General features: G+C 43.7%; 1 protein-coding gene across 1 annotated transcript in view; it reads right to left on the bottom strand.

Moving 5' to 3' along the window:
• Positions 1–3,013: 3,013 nt before the first annotated feature.
• Positions 3,014–18,336, bottom strand: part of IMPA2 (inositol monophosphatase 2) — a 46,464-nt gene continuing 31,141 nt past the window's right edge. The window contains exons 6-8 of the mRNA XM_047828631.1: positions 6,365–6,473; positions 5,468–5,619; positions 3,014–3,562 (exon numbers count right to left, since the gene is read on the bottom strand). Of these exons, the coding sequence (XP_047684587.1) occupies positions 3,447–3,562; positions 5,468–5,619; positions 6,365–6,473 (377 nt within the window). The 3' untranslated portion in view covers positions 3,014–3,446. The remainder of the gene's footprint in view (positions 3,563–5,467; positions 5,620–6,364; positions 6,474–18,336) is intronic.

The following is an 18,336-nucleotide window of genomic DNA, read 5'->3' on the forward strand; positions in this document are numbered from 1 at the left end:
ATTTGATGGAGCATTTCCACCACCTACTGGGCCATTTGAACATTTACAAATAGATTTCACTCAATTGCTCCTACAATGGATTATTGATATGTCCTTGTAATTATTTGTATTTTCTCAGGATGGACTGAAGCCTTCTCATGCAGAAAGGCTGATGCCACAACCATGGCTAAGAAACTTTTAGAAAGTTTAGGGGGTATCCCCCAGAGAGATCTCCAGTGATTGGGAACTCATTTCTCTGGGGAAATAATTAAACAAATAAGGCGTTGCTTTTAAACAGTGGCATTATGGGGTGCCTGGGTGGCACAGTCGGTTAAGCGTCCGACTTCAGCCAGGTCATGATCTCGCGGACCGGGAGTTCGAGCCCCGCGTCGGGCTCTGGGCTGATGGCTCGGAGCCTGGAGCCTGTTTCCGATTCTGTGTCTCCCTCTCTCTCTGCCCCTCCCCCGTCCATGCTCTGTCTCTCTCTGTCCCCAAAATAAACAAAAAACATTGAAAAAAATTTTAAAAAAAAATAAACAGTGGCATTAGTATCATCCTTACCGTCCTCAGTCATCTGAAGTTGAATGAACAAATGGTATCTTAAACCTGAAGCTAGCTAAATTAACAGAATCAACTGGACTGCCCTGGCCAAAAGGTCTACCATTGGTTTTGATGGCAGTTAGACTGGCACTCACGGGAAAGCACAAATTAACATCTCATGCAGCAGTAACAGGAAGACCTAGGCTTTTGATGATAGAACCACGTGTCTACTGTACTCATAAATTCTGATGTGACTCAGTATTGTCAGGCTTTAATGCATTATGCCGAAGCGTACTGCCACCAGGAAAAGGAAGCTTTCCATGATGTTCCTATAGCTGGCTTAACCCTCCACAACTTAAGACATGGAGAGCAGGTCTTCTGGAAATGACACCTAAGAAAGACTGCCCAGGAACCTCACTGGAAGGGACCACACCAGGTTCTCCTCACCACCCAGATGGCAGCCCAACTTCAGGGATTTGAACCCTGGGGCCACAGCACCCAGTTGAAAGGCCTCCTCCAGGCTCCGGCACCGTATACCAGCCGGAGATGTGAAGTTAAAACTGGCCACAGACGTTCCTCCTCAGAAGCATTCAACAGCTTGGGGTGAGCAGCTCTCCCAAAATCACCGATCTGGATCTTCATCTCCTGTAAGAAACCTTTATTCCTTTGCCTATTTGCGATCTGCCTTTTCTGTCCCTTAATGCAGGGGAAGACAGGATTTCACAAACAACAGCTACCGCAGGAAACTAAACCACTAAACCAACAGCCGGATTTATCATGCTGAACCAAACTCAAGATGTGAAGGGAATCCTGAAGGCCACTGTATGCTGCCACTGTCCTGCAGGTCCCTTTAACAAAGTTCAAACACCAGATCTACGTATCCTTGTTTCTTGTCTCAATTTAATCCAATCCTGGAATGGGAAAAGCAAAATCCACCGAATGCACATCTGAAAGGCTGCAGAGCAGCCAGTGTCAATCAGACCATTTGTAGGCTTGCTATTGGGCCCATATATTTGGCTGGTCTTTCAATGTGTGGTAATACGGTACTGGAGTCTTGGATGAATGATGCACCTCTATACGGAGCCATGGGTCCATGAATGCTAATACTTGAGGGAGCCCTACGTGGACCTCCTAGCTACACCTTTACACGTGGAGCTTTGGGCAGCGGCCTCCATGCTTGGGCAGCTCGCTGTCTGGAGGGTGTAAGGACAATGCACCCTTGCTCTAAGTACTGTCCCACTGTCCCATCATAATACCTCAGAAACTCCACATTGTCCCACTCCCCTGAAAGAGAAGTTTTACTAGCAGCTGTTAACCCCTCTGGATGCGCATCATTTGGAAGGTCCCCTCTTCCTTGGCTTGAGTTATTACAAACAAACGTACAATTAGAAACTTACCCTTAACTCCGGCAACCACTGCTGAGTCTACCGCTAATGCCATGGCTGCACCACAAAAGTCCCCAGGGGCTCTCTTGCTGAGATGGTTTTAGATAATAGAATTGCTTTAGATTACTTATTGGGGAGTCTGTGCCACGGCAAATAGTTCCTGCTGTACCTAGATCAACACCTCTGGTTTTGTAGAAACTCCAGTACAAGACATTAACAAACATGCTCCTTGGCTTATACAGGTTGATTCTGGTACATTCTTTGATTTATTTGATAGCAACCGGTTTGGTTCATGGGGGCCATGGCTAGGAGTATATTTCAGTCACTTGGTATTATCAGTCTGGTGTGCTGTGTTCTCTCAAAGGTCTTACAGGCGTGCTTGCAGCCATCAGCACAGCAGATGGTCTCAGTGTGCTTGGAGAAAAAGAAACAAGCTGAACAATGGGGAAAAAAGCAAAAGCAATTCTTCCATGGATCTGACAACATAACCTGGGAGTTTCACAGTGAGGCAAGAGCAATTTAACTCTGATGGTGAAAGAGGGTGGCGCTAATACCAAATTTTGGGGCAATCTTCTCACATATGACAGGATAACCAAAAGGGGGGATTGTTAAATTAATTAAAAAGGAGGCCATCAGACTGAGGAGGTTCTAATGCCATAGCACCTGCATAAGCAAACCAATGTAAGCCTGTAAATACCTTAAGGTTACAAGAGTGAACTTAAGGACAACCAATCACAAACAGCCAAAGAAAGAGGTTTTAAGCTACAGCCAATCGAGAATTTCCTTTGGCCTTTTCTCTAGAACAGTTTTTCCCCAGCCCCCATAGACAGTGCTTCTAACCACTTCTGCTTTGACGCTGCCTGATTTGAGTTGTTTTTTGCTCAAATAAATTCCTAAAATTTTTGTATGGCTCACTTTATCCATTAACACATGATAATTACTAAGGTAGTTTTCACAGTGCTTATCAAAAGCAGCAGACAGACAGCAAACACTGCCAACTTAGGGCTTTAATATGCAAACTTTCCTGAAGAGCCTGGATCTACAGCTGTGGGCGTTGTGGGTTTGAGGAAGCAGGCGACACACTTATGGAGGGAAACAGATAAGCAGAGCGCCATTATTTTGATTTATTGCATTCTGAAGTACCATGGGGGAGGGCCTGAGAACAAGTCCGCTTCATCAGCAGTTCTAAAGCCTTATTACCTGAGATTTGCATTCTGGAGGAAAAAAAATCAAGACTCAATTTTCAATGCGTATGTCACACGAGATTTGGATTTTGGCCCTGATAGAAGAATGTGTACTAACCTGATAAAGGCTATGTGAGATTAAAGAGAGACACCAGCTAAACACCGAATCCCGGTGAAAGACGTGGATTTAACCAGAAAGCCACATACTTTAGCAAAACACCTCCTCTTGGGGGTGGTCAGAGACACTTGATGTGTGCAGGCTGCTGGAGGCAGCTTTGTCCCAGGGCTCACCGCCAGCCTCAGCATTCGCAGGAGGGCCCAGTCCTCGGGCCACATTTCTCTGCCCCTCTGCTCCCTTTCACTTCTCATCATCCCGCCCATAGTTAATCGTTTGTAAGGCCTGAGCTATGAGCGTCGCCATTTCTCGGGTGCCCGCAGCCACCACTCTGCAAGACATGAGGTCGAGAGGTCCACCTGAGGACAGAGAGAGAAGACAGGGTGCCTGAGTTACCGGAAAGGGCAGAACAGTCCCGAATGGCAACTGAGCACATGCACGTTCCAAGGAAAACCAAGGTCCAGGCCGGGCTGGAGGCGGGACCAAACAGGGAGGTCTAGATGTGAGCCTGGCCAAAGCAAGGGTGCAGCCTCTCAGCATCCACTCTGCTGCCCCAGGAAGGGAGCACTCGAGGCTGTGCTGGGGGAATGGAGGTTAAGGTCCAGCCATCAGGACTGAGGTTCACATGATCGGTTAGACCACCACAGCGGAGAGCAATTCTCAAATGTCTGCTGTATGGGTGGCACCGGGGACCCCATGTGATAGATGGAAGTCCTAACTCAGCAGGTCTGGGTGGGGCCTGTCTAGGCGGTGACCTGATGCAGGCTGGCTAACAAGTCGTGACTAAAAAGCTAGAGAAAGGGATCTAAAAGGATTCACCCAGTCTCAGACTGCTTATTCCTAAATACTAGATGAGGGGTCTGCCTGAAGCTAAGAGGAGTTATGGGGGCAGACATATTAGGGGACTCACCCCCAGGGGGTCAGTCACTGGGACATGATGACCTTGAGGTAGAAGGAACAAGTCACCTTTTTGAGTCTGTTCTCCTAAAAAGCTCACAGTGTGCTCATGCTCTACACCATGCTGACCCCATGCGGAGCTAGCCTCCTCTTCATAGAATGGGGAGTACGATGCTTATTGTGCCTATCTCATCGGATTTGGTGGGGTCAGAATGTGTGCTAGAAAACCGTCAAATGTTATGTATGTGTACAGTGGTCACGTGTTCCTATCTGTCCGTATCCTGATCCTGGGGTCTCTTTTCACGCCTAGAGGCATAGAGTAGGAAGGCAGGAAAGCTGAGAAGGCACTAGCCCACTGAACTTCCAACATCTTCACATGGTGTCTCATCAGTAGACTCTGAGGAAGTAGAGGGGACATTTGGTCTGACGGTGGTAATTGGCCCAGTCTGGGGGATGTTGGTCTGGTGGCACTTGGTCCAGTCTGGGGGATGTTGGGTCTGGTGGTACTTGGTCCAGTCTGGGGGAAGTTGGGTCTGGTGGTACTTGGCCCAGTCTGGGGGACGTTGGGTCTGGTGGTACTTGGTCCAGTCTAGGGGACGCTGGGTCTGGTGGCACTTGGCCCAGTCTGGGGGATGTTGGGTCTGGTGGCACTTGGTTCAGTCTGGGGGACGTTGGGTCTGATGGCACTTGGTCCAGTCTGGGGGACGTTGGGTCTGGTGGCACTTGGTCCAGTCTGAGGGACGTTGGGTCTGATGGCACTTGGTTCAGTCTAGGGGACGTTGGGTCTGGTGGCACTTGGTTCAGTCTGGGGGACGTTGGGTCTGGTGGCACTTGGTTCAGTCTTGGGGACGTTGGGTCTGGTGGTACTTGGTCTAGTCTGGGGGACGTTGGGTCTGATGGCACTTGGTCCGGTCTGGGGGATGTTGGGTCTGATGGCACTTGGTCCAGTCTAGGGGACGCTGGGTCTGGTGGCACTTGGCCCAATCTGGGGGATGTTGGGTCTGGTGGTACTTGGTCTAGTCTGGGGGACGTTGGGTCTGATGGCACTTGGTCCAGTCTGGGGGACGTTGGGTCTGATGGCACTTGGTCCAGTCTGGGAGATGTTGGGTCTGATGGCACTTGGTCCAGTCTGGGGGACGTTGGGTCTGATGGCACTTGGTCCAGTCTGGGGGACGTTGGGTCTGATGGCACTTGGTCCAGTCTGGGGGATGTTGGGTCTGATGGCACTTAGTCCAGTCTGGGGATGTTGGGTCTGGTTACATTACCAGGTCTAGACTGGGGGACATTGAGTCTGGTGGCATAACTGGGTCTAGTCTGCTGTCATTCCCTTGGGGATGGACAGCAGGCTGAGGGTCAGAGGGGCTCACCTGAAGTGTCCATCACGATGCCACCTGCTTCTCTGATGATTACGGTGGCAGCAGCCAGGTCCCAGCAGTGCAGGCCAAACTGGTAATAAGCATCCGCAGCCCCCGAGGCCAGGTGGCAGAGTGCCAAGGTGGAGCTCCCGATAACTCGGACCCTTGAGGAGAGGGAAGAGGGCAAAGATTCCTGTGAGTAGTGCTGTGCACTAGTCAGATTTCTCTTAAATAGCTGACATCATCCAAAGTCACCTTCTGCTGGGTATTCCCAGTCATTAAAAATGAGCCACAGGGCTTTTCTAATAAGCTCTCTAGATTCAAGATCTGTGGTGCAGAGCAGTGCCACTCAAGAGAACTTTCTGTGAGGATGGAAAAGTTCTGCAAATGTGGAAGCTACTAGCCACCTGTGGCTGCTGAACACTTGAAATGTGGCTAGTGCAACTGAAGAACTCGTCTTAACTCTACTGAATTTGAACTTAAATGTAAATCACCTCGTGTGTCTGACAGGTACAGCACAGACCTAGGGAGGGTGGGAGACGGGAGAAGATCCATTTGGACTTGTTAGGATTCATTTTTCCTAAACATTTGCCGGAGTGATATCATTTATGAAGGGCTCTAAGCCCACACAGGATTCACTGGTTGGGTGGCTTGAGATCAGTCACTTGGCTTCTGGAAGCACTGCTCCGAAAGGAACACAGGTCCCCTGTTGGTTTTCTAACAGGCACGAGGGAGCACACCAGCAGAGGAAGCATCACGTGGCTCTCCCGGCCTCTGCATGGGGCCCATGTGGGCCACCTCCCATCACTCGGGATCTTTTCCTCTCTCCCTGGGGAGCTGTGAGCAAGACTGTGTGTTTGGCACTTTCCCCTTTGGCTCCAGGATGTTCTGGGAACTGAAAAGTCATACCCATGAGCTTTGGCGTGGAGTAACCTCTCCATGTTGCTCAGGAACAATTTCAGAGTGGCAGGGTCACGTTTGGGGCCAATTTCCGTTAGAACCAAGGCCTTGGAGATATCTGCAGTAGAAAGAATGCCCCATGATCAGAAAAATCAAGTCTTGGTTCTAACTGAATACTCAGCATTCCCTCTGAAGCAAACCTCAAACATCAGCCTCTCCTTCCCTTTCAGAACAAGTACCATCTGTTGAGTGGTTTACGCCATGAAGTTTTTCTGATAGCTGTGCAGCATTGTAAAGACAGCGAAGGGAGGTCAACAAATCCCACACTTGACTATTTCCTCATCACTCCTTTAAGGCTGCTTCCTGTTTCAGATTTCAGAGGGAACAGACTTTCAGATCTCTCTTTTCAGGGACAGTTAGCATGAAAAACCTGCAAGAGTCAGGTGGCTCATGAAAATCACCATCATTCAGCCATAAATAAAAACAAAATGATGACAAAAAAAGCTTCATCAAATAAATCTGTCTTTAAAAACCTTTCTCTAACTGCTATGATCACGGAGATGGAAATAGCATCCCTGTAGAGAAAGTAGGATGTCTTTGGAAAGGGAATTCTCAGGAGTAACCCCACTGGGCGTAAGGAAGGCTGACGCAGGGGCTGTATGGTCACCCCAGTGTGGAGTGGTGAGGAGCTCAGGCCAACCACACGGCTCCTGTGACAGGGGTAGGAAGCTGGCCTGTGGGTGCCAAGGGACGTGCCTGGGCTCCCTTCCTATGCTGGGGTAGGAAGCCAGCCTGTGGGTGCCAAGGGACGTGCCTGGGCTCCCTTCCTATGCCTGACTCACGGGTAGGTTATCACAAGCGGTTTGTCTCTGTTTTGCTATACGCCCAAATACAACCAAATTCAGTCTCACGCCTGGTCAGGCTTCGGGCTGAGCACAATCAGCCATACCAGGTGTATTCGTTCAGATAACAAAGTCCCTCCATGAACTGGAGGAAAAACACTCTCCACATGTTATGTCACTCAGTGGGCCCAATCCTATGTCAACACCTACAGAGTCTCTCACTGAGGGACCAGATGACGGCGAGAAGGCCATCTCCTCTCAGACTCTATGCCCATTTCCCCTTTTCTTAAATCGGAGGCTCTCATTTTCTACTTTAAACACTTTCTGAAAATCGCTTGGCTCCACACCAAAGCTAGCTGCCTTGGAGAGGTCTGAATCACTCCCTGCCAGGCACACCCAGCACCAAGGCTGAGCCAATGACGTGCCTCCCCCATGTCCAGTGTGCACAAGGGGCTCCGCCCACAACAAGGGGCCATGGGGCCGGGCAGCTCCAGCATCCCCCTGGACAGGTCACTGCCCGAGCTTACCTCCTAATTCCCTCCCTGGGCTCCAAACTGAGATGGTGTTTTCTCAGGGGCCGGAAAGAAGACCTCTTTTGGAGAAAACAATATCAACAGAACCAGGCACGCAGCAGGCACTCAATAGTCACGGAAGCAATGAGCACTTTTCCTCGAACACCAGCATTAGGGCAACCTTGGTAAGAGTCTTCTTGTTTGAGCTGATTTGTTAAATCAGTAGCATTTTTTAATTTAAGGCAGGAATACTTGAGTTAGGTAGAATTTGGTTGGCTAGTGTAAGAATCTAATAACTATGTATAATGGCACTATTTTGGGGGGGGGACGAATTCTTGAATGATAAATATTTCTGTTAAAAACACTCTTGAAAGATAACATTGCAATTTGGATGAGCTGTCCTAGACGAGGCCGCAGGGGAAAATGGAAGCGAAGGAGCAGGGTATGTGGCCCAATCTTGCCCTAATTTCCTTATCTAACTTCAAATCTTACACACCCACACACAGACACTGTATTCTTATTTTTTATTTTTAGTTTTTGAGAGAGAGAGAGAGAGGCAGGGTGGGGAAAGAGTACCAGCGGCAGAGCGAGAGAGAGAATCTTAAGCAGGTTCCACACCCCACGGAGCCCAACATGGGGTTGGATCCCATGACCCTGAGATCATGACCTGAGCCGAAATCAAGAGTCAGATGCTCAACTGACTGAGCCACCCAGGAACTCCACATACTGTATTTTTAAACACAGTTCATTCTGTTCCTTGCTCTTTTCATAAAACAATATATCACGTACATCTTTCTCCATCATTCTGTAATTGTAAGGACTACATGTTATTCCCATAGATGAACTGCTATTGGCTCAACCATCCCCTACAGATAAACATTCTCAATTCCTGTTATTATAAACAATGCTACCTCTTTTTCTCTATAGGTTTGTGCACCAATGTTGATAGTGTTTTCAGGATAGAATGACAGAAGTGGGATTTTTGGGGGCACCTGGGTGGCTCAGTCGGTGGAGTGTCTACCTCTTGATTTTGGCTCAGGTCATGATCCTGGGGTCATGGGATCGAGCCCTGCATCAGGCTCGTGCAGAGTGTGGAGCCTGCTTAAGATGTTCGTTCGTTCGTTCGTTCGTTCATTCATTCATTCATTCATATTCTCTCTCTCTCTCTCTCTCTGCCCCACTTTCCCACTCATGCTCCCCCCGCCGCAAAAAGTGGGATTTCTGAATCAAAGAGTATGCATATTTTAGATTTAAAAATTTTTTTTCAAACTGCCCCCCACAAAATCTCTATCAGTAGTACCATCATCCCCTCTGCACTAAGATAAGATCCTGTACTATTTTCTAGACCCTAACAGGAATCTCTTACTCCATGGTATATGCTTTAAGAGTGATTTTTCTCAGAGAGCTAAGATCAAGAGAATAATATCCCTACATTCAGGGCATTTCCTGGTTCTAGGATCTCAGTCACACTGGGAGACATTGAATTTCCTTCAGGAACTAGAAAGCCACACAATTTCATTGGGGAAATAAGTACTACTTTTAATCAGGTTCATAAGACGTGGCTACTTGGATGTTATCTGGACTTACTGTGGCGATCATCTTGCAATATATACAAATGTTGAATCATGATGTTGTATACCGAAACTAATATAATACTATATGGCAGTTATACCTCATTAAAAAAATATTATACCGCATAAAAAATAATATGACTACTTGTTCAGGCCAAGGCCTAGGGGCTGGCTGCAGGGTGAGTGGAAAAGTCCCCAGAGTACCAGCCCAGACAAGCAGATACCCCACATGCAGGGCTGGTGCAGGAAGTGCAGAGGGTTTCAGACTAAGTGCCACAAGGCTATTTCACAAAGGGAAACTAAGCGAGGTGTGGAAACAGTAGCCCACATTTACCAACCTCTGAATCTCTCCAGACAGGGCTGTGCTAAACACTTTCCATTTATGCCTCTGTTTCTCTATTACATTTATGATACATTTACATTTCTATTCCTCTATGACATTCACTATCTCACTGCTGCCCTTGTTTCACAGATGGAGAAACCAAGCCTAAGGAAGTGACCAGTACGTAGTCATGTGGCCCTTAGGTGGTGAGGCCCAGACTTAAACTCAAGCTTGTCCAGTGATTATGTGAAAGACAGCATTCCTTCCCACAGTTTTTAAGTCTGTAAAGAGATATCTCTGCACCCAGTTGTTTCCTCTTCTTCTAGCTGCAATGTATCTATTTCTTTCTCTCACTAAAACTTTTCCCAAATGAAATGAACAAGGAAAAAGGAAGCGTGAGTGCTGCCATCTACAGGCAAAATGCTTTCTATGGTTTAACACAGATAAAACCATCCCTTCTATTTAACATCACCTTATATTATGGTTATTTCAAACCCATAATCACTATGGTTTTTGCATTTTATTATCCATTTTGCATATTATTATGCATTGGATTTTATCTCAATCAAATACTAATGCATATATTTTATCATTTAAAATATTTTGTGACTTCATGGGTATGTGTGTGTGTGGGGGGAAGGGGAGTTATTGCTTAATGGGTGCAGAGTCTAATTTGGAAAGATAAAAATTTGGAAACAGATGGTGGTGATGGTGGGAAAACATTGTAAATGAAATTAATGCCATTGAATTACACACTTTAAAATGACAAACTTCATGTTCTATCTATTTTACCATGATAAAAAAAAATCCAACAGATTTTGAAGTAGGGCATCTCTGTATACTTTTTTAACGAACAGATTTTAGGGTGAAAACAATTGTCCACTAATAGACTTGCAACAGTTTAAAAACTATTGTTCTGATTGAGCATGGTTAAAGTACCCCAAGTATCATAGAGTATTGTTGTCTTAAGAGAAATTTTACAACTTAAGAGAAGCAAGCCATCTGTATACACTGAAATACACACTCACAGAGAAAGAGGTGAGTAGGCTTTAAGTCTGGGAAATATCCCCCATGAACACAAGCTGCTTTTGCTGAACATAGAGCCCCCAACCACTGCCCGCCCCACCCCCACCCCATGACAACACTTACGACAGCAGGTATTTTTACACACGTCCTAATTCTTTCAGACTTCTTATAGACCATTAAGAGCTACTCATATGAAAATAAAGTTTAATTTTATTTAACTTAAAAACATTAAGTACTAGACAGACGGAACGTTGGTGATTTGGTGGGGGCTGGGCAGAGGCGGAGGTGTGGGGAAAGGGGGCTTGATGGGCACAGGGTTGGAACTTGAAGCCAAGCAAACTAGGAGAGAAGAAAGCAAAACTGTAGACATCATCTACAAAAAACTATATCCACAAGGTGCATCCAAACCCCAGAATACAAATGGGTGGGGCAAGCCTCCAACAGCTACGAGACCGGGTGGCATCAGGAGGAAGAAGGAAGCATGGAGCATCTGCTGGACCCCAGCAGCCACTCCCTGGAAGTCAGCGCGGGCCCAGGTGAGAGAAGTGGGCGCTGAGAAGGGCCGCGCACACACCAGTTCAGGAGCCCCTGGTGCGTGATAAGGGCTGAAGGGAGAGAACCACCAGCCCTATGATCTCTCGTAACTGACTTACCAAGACCTCTTAAAGGAAGGATCCAGCACTGGGAGTAAACTCCAAATTCACTAGACAGGAGTAACAGGAGTAAAGAAAAGAGAAGATCCCGGGAACAGTTAAGTAGAATAAAGCCAAAAAACCCCACAAAAAAACAAGGAAAAAAACAAAATCTAAGGTTAAAGCCAAGTTTTTGAACACTTCACAAAAACAACACAAAAGGGAACTCTAGAGCCACAAACTACCAAAAAGGTCCTGAACTCGCACCCCACCCCTTCAAAAGCCCTTCCCCATTTCAGGAATCAGATTTCAAGCAGAAATAAGTAACTAAAAAGAATGATGGGTGAGCCACACATACACTTACATGGAAAAAAAAAAAAAAAGAATAAAGAGAACATCTCTTCAGTTAATCAAGGACTACAAGAAATATTTGTCCACAAAACAGAAGTACTTTATATAAAATAAATAAAGAATGCCTAAAAAAACCAGCCTAACTAGAAAGTGGAGGGGATACAACTTAAGAACGAATTAGAAAAGAACATATTTCAGCAAAGAAGATTAAACTGAAGGAACAAAGTATAAATAAACAGAATAGATTGTACTTTATCAGAAATGGAGGTTGAAAAAAGATCGGTGGAAAATCAGCCCTCAAGTACAAAAAGATCGAGAGCATACTGTGCATATTTTCAGACCGCAATACTATGAAACTCGAAATCAACCACAAGAAAAAATTTGGAAAGGTAACAAATACATGGAGACTAAAGAACATCCTACTAAAGAATGAATGGGCTAACTAAGAAGTTAAAGAGAAAATTAAAAAGTTCATGGAAGCCAATGAAAATGAGAGCACCACAGCCCAAAAACCTCTGGAACACAGGAATGGTGGTCATAAGAGGAAAGTATATAGCAATCCAGGCCTTCCTAAAAAAGGAAGATCTCAGATACACAACCTAATCTTATGCCTTCAAGAGCTGGAAAAAGAACAGCAAGTAAAACCCCAAACCAGCAGAACGCGAGAAATAATAAAGATTAGAGCAGAATCAATGCTATCAAAACCAAAAAAACAGAACAGATCAATGAAACCAGAAGCTGGTTCTTTGAAAGAATTAACAAAATTGATAAACCACTAGCCAGTTTGATCAAAAAGGAAAGGACCCAAATAAATAAAATTACGAATGAAAGAGGAGAGATCACAACCAACACAGCAGAAAAAAACAATAAGAGAATATTATGAGCAATTATACACCAATAAAATGGGCAATCTGGAATAAATGGACAAACTTCTGGAAACATATACACTACCAAAACTGAAACAGGAAGAAATAGACCCATAACCAGTAAAGAAATCGAATTAGTAATCAAAAATCTCCCCAAAAACAAGAGTCCAGGGCCAGATGGCTTTCCAGGGGAATTCTACCAAACATTTAAGGAAGAGTTAACACCTATTCTCTTGAAGCTGTTCCAAAAAAAAAAAGAAATGGAAGGAAAACTTCCAAACTCTATGAAGCCAGCATTACCTTGATTCCAAAACCAGACAGAGACCCCACTAAAAAGGAGAACTATAGACCAATTTCCCTGATGAACATGGATGCAAAATCCTCAACAAGATATTAGCCAACTGGATCCAACAATACATTAAAAAAAATTATTCACCATGACCAAGTGGGATTTATACCTGGGATGCAGGGCTGGTTCAATATCCACAAAACAATCAATGTGATTCATCACATCAATAAAAGAAAGGACAAGAACCATATGATCCTCTCAAAGATGCACAGAGAGCATATGACAAAATACAGCAAATAAAAACCCTCAAGAAAGTAGAGATAGAAGATCATACCTCAAGATCATAAAAGCCATATACACAAGACCCAACACTAATATCATCCTCAATGGGAAAAACTGAGAGCTTTCCCCCTAAGGTCAGGAACAAGACAGGGATGTCCACTCTCACCACTGTTATTCAACATAGTATTGGAAGTCAGCCTCTGCAATCAGACAACACAAAGAAATAAAAGGCATCCAAATCGGCCAGAAGGAGGTCAAACTTTCACTCTTCGCAGATGACATGATACTCTATTTGGAAAACCCAAAAGATTCCACCAAAAATCTGCTAGAACTGATTCATGAATTCAGCCAAGTTGCAAGATACAAAATTAATGCACAGAAATCGGTTACATTCCTATACACCAACAATGAAGCAACAGAAAGAGAAATCAAGGAATCGATCCCACTTACAATTGCACCAAAACCCATAAAAAACCTAAGAATAAATCTAACCAAAGAGGTTAAAAATTTATACACTGAAAACTATAAAAAGCTTATGAAAGAAATTGAAGGAGTCACAAAAAAGTGGAAAAATATTCCATGCACCTGTATAGGAAGAAAAAATATTGTTAAAATGTCAATATTACCCAAAGCGATCAACATATTTAATTCAATACCTATCAAAATAACACCAGCATTCTTAACAGACCTGGAACAAATAATCCTAACATTTGTATGGAACCAGAAAAGACCCCGAATAGCTAAAGCAATCTTGAAGAAGAAAACCAAAGCAGGAGGCACCACAATCTCAGATTTCAAGCTGTACTACAAAGCTGTAATCATCAAGACAGTAGAGTACTGGCACAAAAACAGACACTCAGATCAATGGAACAGAATAGAGAATCCAGAAATGGACCCACAAACGCATGGGCAACTAATCTTTGACAAAGCAGGAAAGAATATCCAATGGAATCAAGACAGTCTCTTCAGCAAGCAGCGCTGGGAAAACTGGACAGCCACATGCAGAAAAATTAACCTGGACCATTTTCTTACACCATTCACAAAAATAAACTCAAAATGGATAAAAGACCTAAATGTAAGACAGGAAGCTGTCAAAATCCTCAAGGAGAAAGCAGGCAAAAACCTCTTTGACCTTGGCTACAGCAACTTCTAACTCAACACATCCCTGGAGGCAAGGGAAACAAAAGCAAAAATGAACTACTGGGACCTTATCAAAATTAAAAGATTCTGCACAGCAAAAGAAACAATCAGCAAAACTAAAAGGCAACCAACAGAATGGGAGAAGATATATGCAAATGACATATCAGATAAAGGGCTAGTATCCAAGATCTATAAAGAACTTCTCAAACTCAACACCCAAAAAAGAAATAATCCAGTGAAGAAATGGGCAAAAGACATGAATAGACACTTCTCCAAAGAAGACATCCAGATGGCAAACTGACACATGAAAAGATGCTCAACATCACTCATCATCAGGGAAATACAAATCAAAACCACAATGAGATACTACCTCACACCTGTCAGAGTGGCTAACATTAACAACTCAGGCAACAATAGATGTTGGTGAGGATGCAGAGAAAGAGGATCTCTTCTGCACTGCTGCTGAAAATGCAAACTGGTGCAGCCACTCTGGAAAACAGTATGGAGGTTCCTCAAAAAACTAAAAATAGAACTACCCTACGACCCAGTAATTGCACTTCTAGGTATTTATCCAAGGGATACAGGTATGCTGTTTCGAAGGGGCATATGCACCCCAATGTTTATAGCAGCACTATCAACAATAGCCAAAGTATGGAAAGAGCCCAAATGTTCATTGATGGATGAATGGATAAACAAGATGTGGTATATATAGTCAATGGAGTATTACTCAGCCATCAAAAAGAGTGAAATCTTGCCACTTGCAACTACATGGATGGAACTAGAAGGTATTATGCTAAGCGAAATTAGTCAGAGAAAGAAATGTATCATATGACTTCATTCATATGAGGACTTTAAGACACAGGACAGTTGAACACAAGGGAAGCAAAAATGATATAAAAACAGGGAGGGGGACAAAACATAAGAGACTCTTAAATATGGAGAACAAACAGAGGGTTACTGGAGGGGTTGTGGGAGGGGGGATGGGCCAAATGGGTAAGGGGCATTAAGGAATCTACTCCTGAAATCACTGTTGCACTATATGCTAACTTGGATGTAAATTAAAAAAAATAAAATTAATAAAAAAAAAATTGGTGGATCCGGTAAAACGAATTAAAGAGAAAGCAACAAATAGAAAAGATAAGCAGAGAAGACTCAACATAGTTAATAATAGAAGACCCAGAAGATAAAAGAGAAGCAAAAGAATTGGGAAATGAACAAATACTAACAGCTATAATTCAAGAAAACTCTTCTAAAATTTAAAAAAAAAAAAAAAAAAAAAGGGGGACTCAAGGGGCGCCCAGTGCTCAGTCAGTTAAGTGATCTTGATCGCAGCTCAGGTCATGATCTTAAGGTTCATGGGTCTGAGCCCCACAGTCGGCTCTGCACAACAGCATGGGGCCTGCTTGGGATTCTCTCTCTCACCTTCTCTCTCTGCCCCTCCCCCACTCTCTCTCTCTCAACATAAACTTAAAAAAAAAAAAAAGAAAGGATGTATAACATGGTGTGCCTAGGAAACTGACTGAAAACAAACACTGGGATATACTCTATTAAAATTACTGTGCTTGAAAGAAAAAGAAAAAAAATCTATTGGGCATTCAAGCAAACAACTGAACTCCCTTATCAGGGAAAGAAAACGAAACTGTCTTCAGACTTTTCAACAACATAGATACGCCAGAAGATGATGGAGACGATTTAAGACACTCGGCACAAGAAAATGTGAGCCACGTGTTTTGTTACCAGAAGAATGGATCTCCAGGTATAAAGGCCACTGATAAGCTGCTGTGAGCACGTAAGAACACAGAGAATGTTGTTCCCAGGAGGCCTTTCTGAGAAACCAACTGGAGAAATTCTCTGAGGGTGTCCTTGAGATTCTTCCAGGAATCTGCGAAGTTAAAATAATTTTCTTAATACTACTAAGACATGACTTGCCTTTTCACTGTGTTAACATTTGCACAGAGTAGACAAAGCCAGGCAGGGCACGCCCTGTTCTGGTGGCCAGTGCAGTCCTCTCTGCCACACTCACATTCTGGGGGAAAACGGGTTGGTTTTACTTAAGAATGAAAAGGCTGCAAAAATGACGAATTGCATTGAGCCTCAAAACCTAGGCAAATGTCTTTTCAATCCTGTGTGATGAGACGGGAATTACGGGGAGGCTTAGACAGGAAGAACAGGGATGCTTAGATGAGAAGTACAAGAAGAATTAGACGTAAGTTCTGGTGGGGGGCTTAGATGGGAAGTACAGGGAGGCTTAGACAGACAACAGCAATTTGGAGTTGGGTATTTGGAAGATCTTCTTGAAGATGAAGGCAGTGAGCCCATCACTTCAATTGCTAAGGCTGCCAATGATAAAATTCAAGCTCTGAAGTGGAAATTAGAATTTGGGAAGGCTTAGATCTACTACCGAAAGTTTGACACCTTCCCAACACTTAAAGATTTCTCATGAGAGTAGTGATACTAATGAGTACAACTTGCTTAATAGTTTACAATGAAATCGGTCAACATTTAAAAGAGCTTGAAAATCTCAGTGAACCCATATTTTCCAAATGACCAAGGCATGATGTTACAAAATCATCCATGAACAGAAGATCCCTTCAAAGCAGGAGACCTGCCCAGTAGATTTCACGGTCACGGAGTGCAAAGAAATTCACTGACCGTCATTACATTTCATATTGCAACTAACCTTAAAGAAACCACCACTTCGTGAGTTTTGGTGTGGCATCAAAGAATATCCCCAGTTACTGAAAGTCTATTAAAATATTCCTCACCTTTTCCAACTACTCAGCTGTGTAAAGCCAGATCTTCTTCATACATCAAGATAATACATTACAACAGGTTGAATACAGAAGCAGATATGAGAATCCAGTTGTCTTCTATTAAGCCAGACATTACAAAGAGATTTGAAAAAAATGTAAAATAATGCCACTCATGAAAATTTGGTTTTGGAAAAAATGGTTGTTTCTCATAAAAAATATATTACTCATGTTAACATGTAATGAGTTATTTTAAAGATAACTTAATAAGGGTTTTTAAAGTTTCTGCTTGAGTTTCAAATACACCAATACCAACAGGTATAACTTACATAAATGAAAGCTCTTTGGGGGTCTTCAATAATTTTTTCAGTAGTATAAATAGGATCAAAAAGTGTGAGAAATGCTGCACAAGTGAATGAGCTTGAGCTTCACCCAATGGAGATACATCGGCATAAGAGACTGGTGGGGGTACCACATCTAATCTACTCGTGGAACCAAGACTATGCACTAACTGATAGTTCTTGGGTGACAGCATCATACGCATGGCCACTTGCCCTGTCGACACACACGCACAACCATCAGGAGGTGGAAAGGTAACGAGGAGAGGGTGTGACTAGTACAATAAGCTAGCCACTGCCTTGTCGTAACTGAGTGAAAGGTTATCGTGTTTTAATCATACTGGAGTACATTATGAGGAGGGGGAAGAGGAGTTACAAGCTAACTTAAGTATTGTCACTGATAACGGTAACCCAAAAAAGAGAGGAGTAGGGTAGAATGGAAGCATTTTTACATAAAGGAAATTACTGGAACAAAAATAGAAACCTTTCTAAGTACCAAAAATTATACCAAAACAGAGAATAAAAGCAAATGAAGCAGCTGCTTATTTAAAAGAAAAAAAAAGTACACCTAAAATAAGCAATGGAACCACTTTTTAGATGGTAATCTCTAAGGGGGAGGGAGACGATAGGGTAAAGGACAGGGCCAGAAGCTAAACCTCTTGGAATACACTGTTTTATAGATTTGACTCTGTAACAATGTAGCTTTCTGTATAGTTAAAACACAAAATCAGTTTTTAAAAACATCTTCCTAAATTAAAAGCAAAGTGCAGCAAATGTATCTAAGGGATTATCCTCATAAGCAAAGGGAGTAAAGAACCACTTTGTAGACTCCAAATGACAATACGAAGCAACAGAAAAACATCCTTGCAAGGGCTTTGGGGAACAGTTTGTTGACAGCTGGCTAGTACTGCTATTCAGAAACTGGTATCTTTTGTGTGTTGTGAGATAAAGAGGAAAAGTGATCGTGTGACATTACTGAATTTATCATTCCCCAAGTCCCCGCGCATACGGGTTCCAGCGTGGGGAGAGGAGACACAGATCAAAGAGTTAGGGAGACAGA

Source organism: Prionailurus viverrinus, chromosome D3 (assembly GCF_022837055.1).
Source record: "Prionailurus viverrinus isolate Anna chromosome D3, UM_Priviv_1.0, whole genome shotgun sequence".
NCBI lineage: Eukaryota > Metazoa > Chordata > Mammalia > Carnivora > Felidae > Prionailurus > Prionailurus viverrinus.